General features: G+C 35.0%; 2 protein-coding genes across 2 annotated transcripts; one reads left to right on the top strand and one right to left on the bottom strand.

The window, feature by feature from the left end:
• Nucleotides 1–535: 535 nt before the first annotated feature.
• LOC100813353 (homologous-pairing protein 2 homolog) lies at nt 536–2,447 on the top strand. Its single transcript, XM_003516786.4, has 6 exons — nt 536–674; nt 776–801; nt 1,020–1,287; nt 1,716–1,786; nt 1,882–2,070; nt 2,161–2,447. Exons 1-6 carry the CDS (start codon nt 647–649, stop codon nt 2,260–2,262), a joined length of 684 nt encoding a protein of 227 aa, XP_003516834.1. The 5' UTR covers nt 536–646; the 3' UTR covers nt 2,263–2,447.
• An 808-nt stretch (nt 2,448–3,255) lies between these two features.
• Nucleotides 3,256–5,513, bottom strand: LOC100812818 (uncharacterized). The gene is made up of 5 exons (NM_001252794.2): nt 5,176–5,513; nt 4,815–4,918; nt 4,556–4,727; nt 4,265–4,384; nt 3,256–4,172 (listed from the first exon to the last, which is right to left on the bottom strand). The coding sequence occupies exons 1-5, from the start codon at nt 5,359–5,361 to the stop codon at nt 3,543–3,545; spliced, it is 1,212 nt and encodes a 403-aa protein (NP_001239723.1). The 5' UTR covers nt 5,362–5,513; the 3' UTR covers nt 3,256–3,542.
• Nucleotides 5,514–6,043: the final 530 nt, after the last annotated feature.

Below are 6,043 nucleotides of genomic sequence, written 5' to 3'. Positions count from 1 at the left end.
AAAAAACTATTTATTTCATTTAGGGTTAACTAATTTTTTAGTTCTTAAAATTTTTTATAATTTAATTTTTAATTTTTAAACTTTTGTTTGATTGGTCAAGATTGTTTAACTTTTTTCCATTAAGATTTTTAGTATATAAACTTATGTTTGACTGGTTAATGTTCCTTAACTTATTTTCATAAGATTTTTAGTCACTAAATTTTTGAAATATCATTAAATAAATAAAAACAATCAATTTAAAATTTTGTTCATTGACTAATAACTAAAATTTTTAAAATTTTAATTACCTTCAATAATTAAATAAAAATTTAGAGACTAAAAATCTTAATGAAAAAAAAAATCTTGATAAGTGAAATAAAAATTTAAAGACTAAAAATTAAATTTTTTAAAAAATTAATAACAAACAACTTAATTAACCCTTCTATCTTAAGAAAAACACACTTATTTTAAAGAATAAGCTCAAACAATTTAGTCATAAAACTATTTATTTAAGTACTTTTTTTTTTCTCTCTCTCTCATGCGCACAAACGGTGTCGTAGATGGGCATTTTCTTCCGTGTCTGGCAATCCTCGTTCGTTTGCGTTGGCGGAAAATAGAAAAGAGAGATCCTGAATTTTTCCCGCGCCATTTTCCTTCGATCCAAACAATGGCTCCAAAATCCGATAGCGCCGAAGGTACCCTCACCACTCTCTCTCTCTCTCTCTCTCTCTCTCTCATTTCGCTGTTTCTCTTTCAGAACCTAACTAACCTAACATGTCTCTCTTTCATTTCGCAGCGATCGTGTTGAACTTCGTCAACGAGGTAACTAGCAACTAACCCTTTTCCCAATCACGTGCCTCACGACTCACCTCCCGTGACACACCTTTGCTCCCTTTGCCATCAATTATCATGCATGCTAACTTCAATTCTGTACCACACCAGCAACAAAATTGAAATTAAACTTATAAATTCAAAACGCCCCAATTCTGAGTTGAATGGTTGTTTGTTTCAGTTTTGATTTTGAATTTTTTTTTTTCCAGCAAAATAGGCCGGTGAATGCGCAGAACGTGGCGGATGCATTGCAAAAGTTCAATCTTAAGAAAGCGGCGATTCAGAAAGCGTTGGACATACTCGCCGATGGAAAGCGGATTTCGTTCAAGGAGTTTGGGAAGCAGAAGATATACCTTGCGCGGCAAGACCAGTTTCAAATTCCCAACACTGAAGAGCTGAATCACATGAAGAAACAGAATGCTGACCTTCAAAAGCAGCTAGAGGATCAGAAAAAGGCTACTAGTGAGGTTGAAGCAGGTATATTATCAAACTTAAACAGAATTTGAGATTTGAGAAGTCTGTTGAAACGATTCCGATTAACTGACTGTGTGAGTGCGTGAAATTGCTTATAATAGCAAATTCAGATGCAATCTGGACGCTTAGGAAGTAATATTATGAGGTAGAATGATAAGGGTTTGTTTGACTAAAAAGAACATTTTCAGTTATAATTTTTGGTTTATACACGTAAAATGATGTAATTCCATTTTGATTGAGTGGCTGATCGTTGTCTAATGGTTTCAATTTGCTAATTGTACCGGCTATACGAATTCTTGACTATACCTAATCCAGGTCATTTGATGTGGTTATTGTGGATATTAGCTTTCGTGCATTAGGAACCGTTGAGAATTTTTATTGTGGACAAACCTCTTGATCTTGCTATTTATGGATGCAACTTGTTGGTGCAGAAATTAAGTCATTGCAATCAAATTTGACACTGGAACAGATCTTTGAAAGAGAAGTAAATCTTAGATTGGAGGTAACTGATGTGGATGCTTGTGTGCTTGTTTTAATTTCATGAAAGGGAATTGGTGGTTGTGCTGAGATAATTTGCGTCTTTATGTTCTGCTTCAGGTTCAAGAAATGGAGGATAAATTGACCAAGTTACGTGGAGGTGTTACTCTGGTGAAGCCAGAGGAACGCAAGGCTGTTGAGAATATGTTGTCAGAGATGATAGGTCAGTGGAGAAAGCGGAAAAGAATGTTCAAGGATTTATGGGATACCCTCACTGAGAACTCACCTAAGGATCCCAAAGAATTTCAGGTTTCTTTCTTGGCTTGTCACAACCATAGATCTTATTTAGTTATTTTTAATGTTTCTGTTATCATATTGACACTAGTTTGCACTTTGCAGGAGGAGCTTGGAATAGAATATGATGAAGAAGATGTTGGGGTGAGTTTGCAGTCATACAATGACCTGATTCAACAGGGTCAGAAGAGGCCTAGGGGGCAGTGATGTATTTATTGGAATCAACAAATTAGGAGTACAGATTGTTTGGTGTTCTGACCTCAGTGAAAATTACTGCAAATTACATATAGCCTTATGTATTAAGTTTTTACAATTCTGACTTAGTTTGGGTTTATTCCCTAAATTTACGAGCCTGGCTGGAGCATAGTCTCAATGCAATATTATTGTTAATATCTCTTTGGGCACAGGCATTGGTCCTCTTTGCATTGCATACTATTATAGTGCTCATGTTTCAAGGACACAAAACATTATTGTAATTCTTGAACTTCGTATCTCCTGAAGAATGATTATTGACATAAACAGATTCTAGGAAAAAAAAACTAACTCTAAGCAGAAAGCACTTATATTCCATGTTCTAGAACCCTGCATGCTCCCCCCCTCAAGAATCTTACCAATGCTTTTCCTGGTATATTCAAGTTTCGTATCTATTAGAATCTTACGATTTATGATTCAAATTATGCAAGTTGGTTAGCTATCAATTTGTATCATAAGATGAATATCAAACCACTTCGAATCTTATGATGCATGAATGAATAGGTGCAATCTTTTATTATTGATATAAATCACACAATTCAATTTGGTATTTTTTTTTTCTTTCTTTACTTTTCTTTCACCAATTTTCTTGAAAGAAATTGAAAATATAAGCTTAAATTGTTAAACAGAATTGAAAGAGCACTTTTGAACTTATTCTATTTGATTATTTCAATACTTTTTTGTCACTCATTCAATACATGCACTTTGTTTGGTTTCATTGTTGTTTTTAATTTTTTTTTAAATAGAGACTTTACAAACTCAAATATAGCTAGTAATTTTGTTTCATGAGACCTTATGCTTAAGTTGAATTTATTTATTTTTAGTTTTAAATTATTACATTGAACACTATGTATTATCTATAAAATAGATTTGAAGTTATTTTTATTGTCTCTAATCTTATGATTCAATACAAATGATTCACAATTCAAAAGTTAGCTTGGCAATTCATGATTCGAATCTCCATTATGTTTATTAAGGTTTCTTCTGCAGTCATATTTCTGTGTTTGATCAAATATCAATCTGTTTCCCATGTCCATGTCTGGAGGGTGCCTACTTTTATGTTGTGATTGCATAAAGAGGAGAATCCCTGACACTATTTTTACATCCAACTAATCCAATTAATCATTTAAATAATGAAAAAACATATTGACATTCTGATGGCAAATCCATAAGACAAAATTTAAAGAACCAAGCGAAACTTCGATAGATGCCACTCATACTCAGTGATTTTTCATTCATCTAGTCCTCACTGAAATAGGCCTCTTCTGCAAATCCAACTGAGGCGCATTCTGCATCTTGGATCCTGGCACTGTATTTACTACTATACCAGCACCATACCCTGAAGATGTCTGCTTAGAAGATTGATTTATATTCTGTTTATTATCATTCTCATCATCACTATCATCGAAAATCACTTCCTTTTCCAAAGGATCAGCCTCAATTTCACCATCCACCAAGGCAGTAGCCCCCTTCAAAACCTCATCAGTTGAATTGCAACTTATAATGTCTTTCGACTTTTTTAACTCATCTTCTCTTTGAGTTTCACTGAGGATTTCCTTTTCTTCCATTTGAGGTCTCACATCATGTCCTTCCTCCACTTTTCTTGGTTGGAGTCTTGTGCTATCATGATCATCGGGATCATGTGATTCAGATCGGGAGAGTTCCAGTGCTGCTCTTGCAGCAGCTGCAGCATATTCTGCTGACTCAAAAGCTGCTTGTGCTGCATCAGCTACGTCCTTGTACGTTTTTCTTCCCTTATAGGAATCAATTAACTTTTCATCTTTCCCCCTGCTAGGCAAAATGCTTACATTCTCTTCCTTCTTCTCAGGTTCATGTTGGTTTTGCTTTTCTACACTGGATTGTTCCTGAACAGTTTACAGCAGATCCCATAAGTAGTTGGTTTTCAAATATAAATATAAACAAGAAATTGCAAATTTTTCTGCCTCAGGTGTTATACCTCAACCGAAACAGAAGTTTCTTCGAGCTGCAGAACAATACCATTCTCAGAAGCAATGTCTTTGAGTACCTTCATTCTGCTTTCCAGGCTTGGCATCTTTGTTGACAATTTCTGTATCATCTATAAACAACCAGATAAAAATTATCATAAGACAGTTATCTGCTCTCTGCACACATTTTAGCTTGTAGATAAATCCTAGTTCTTAACTAGTCTAACAGGCAAAACAAAATACTGGGAAGGCAACAATATTAGACATAACAAAGATTGCTGAATCTCATATCAGATACATACCTGAGGATGGACTCCACAGTTGTTCCTCAACTCAATAGATCGAGCAGCAAACTCCTTGCCAAACCGTGATGTCAAAATTACACGAATCTGTTGAATCTCAGGAAAATCTCCACACCTTGAAGCTGCATAGAGCAATCCCGATGCTGCCTCCTTCAGTTCCTCGGGACATTCTCTGTAACAAGAATACCAAACCCATCATTTTAAAAAGAAAAACGAAAACCAATTCTTTCACCAAACAAAATTACAAGAGTAAACCAACCTCTCTTGCTCAATGAGGTGGACCCTTTCGATCAAGAGGTTGAAGTATCCTTCAATCCTGCCATACACATCCAACATGTTCTGATCCTTGATCACATGCTCAACCTGTCCAAAACAAACCAGTTTTCAGTTATTGTGTGATAAAAAAAAATAAGAATATAGTCTATGCAAAAGACTCATCCAATTACAAATTTATATATAATATGTTTGTTTACTTTTTTAATAAATATGTTAAAAGTCGTACAGCTATATGATTTCTGATTGATTGCTAGTATAATTTTGTTTACACCATCAGTGAACATAAATTAAATTTTAAAAATTGTCTTTGAGAGACAAGACAACAAACATGTATAATATCTTACTCGAAGTGAAGCACGTTCTTGGTGGCCAAGTTGGAGGAGTTCAAGGACATCAGAACGGGCATGTCTAAGGCGAGCCTGGCGCTGGTTCTTGAGAACAGCTAGGCGTGAGATGGCAAGGTTAACAATAGCCTTGAACTTTGATACCTTGAAGGTTCTACCAAGGAGAGCATCAAGCTTCTTACCCATTTGTACGTACCTTAATTACTTCTCAACGATAAAAACAAAACAACACACCCTTGTGTCAATAGCAGCAATGTAAGGTACGAACCTAGGGAACAAAGAAGCAGGCACAAGCTTGTAATAAGATTGAGAATATGAGAACTCTTATATGATACTATGAGAGAGAGAGAGAGAGAGGGACAGAGAGAATGGAGGTTTTATATGGTAATATTTGAGAACGCAGACCAGTTGGCAATTGACTAATATGTCCTTTGCAAAAGAGATTTTTTGGTTTTAATACTTTTCATTTTTGGGTGTTGTTGATTGATGCAAAGAGTTTGCTTGGAAGAGAAGAATCTAGTTGAGTGGGGCATGTTAAGAGGAGCCGAGTCTAGCTTCAACGCGGTTGGCGTGTGAAGTTTTGAAGACGAATAGGAATAGTGGCTTCTCAGTTGCCACCTTCTCAGAAAATACGTGAACGAAGACTTAGAGGAATACGAAAATACAAATCATTGTTTTGTTGTGACTATTTGGTTAGATGCATGAGACGGAAATCCAATAGTCAGCGTCCGTCCGTTCTCTTGTCAATTACTACATTTGTTACCTGTTGGTAATTATACTATATATTTATATTTTATTAAAATATAAAAGGTATAGGTATTAATAATAAAATTATATTATACATGTATGTATCATCAATTACCAATTT

This window comes from Glycine max, chromosome 1, assembly GCF_000004515.6.
Source record: "Glycine max cultivar Williams 82 chromosome 1, Glycine_max_v4.0, whole genome shotgun sequence".
Taxonomy (NCBI): domain Eukaryota; kingdom Viridiplantae; phylum Streptophyta; class Magnoliopsida; order Fabales; family Fabaceae; genus Glycine; species Glycine max.
Note: the sequence above shows the minus strand (reverse complement) of the source record. Positions and strands in the feature narration are given on the sequence as shown.

Excerpts from the sequence above, each read along its gene's own strand:
- LOC100813353 (XM_003516786.4), top strand. The coding sequence starts at position 647 with ATGGCTCCAAAATCCGATAGCGCCGAAG. Across the intron at positions 675-775 it reads AAAATCCGATAGCGCCGAAG|CGATCGTGTTGAACTTCGTC; the intron begins GTACCCTCACCA and ends TTCATTTCGCAG. Across the intron at positions 1,288-1,715 it reads TACTAGTGAGGTTGAAGCAG|AAATTAAGTCATTGCAATCA; the intron begins GTATATTATCAA and ends TTGTTGGTGCAG.
- LOC100812818 (NM_001252794.2), bottom strand. The coding sequence starts at position 5,361 with ATGGGTAAGAAGCTTGATGCTCTCCTTGGTAGAACCTTCAAGGTATCA. Across the intron at positions 4,728-4,814 it reads CACCTCATTGAGCAAGAGAG|AGAATGTCCCGAGGAACTGA; the intron begins GTTGGTTTACTC and ends TTCTTGTTACAG. Across the intron at positions 4,385-4,555 it reads ACTGTGGAGTCCATCCTCAG|ATGATACAGAAATTGTCAAC; the intron begins GTATGTATCTGA and ends GGTTGTTTATAG.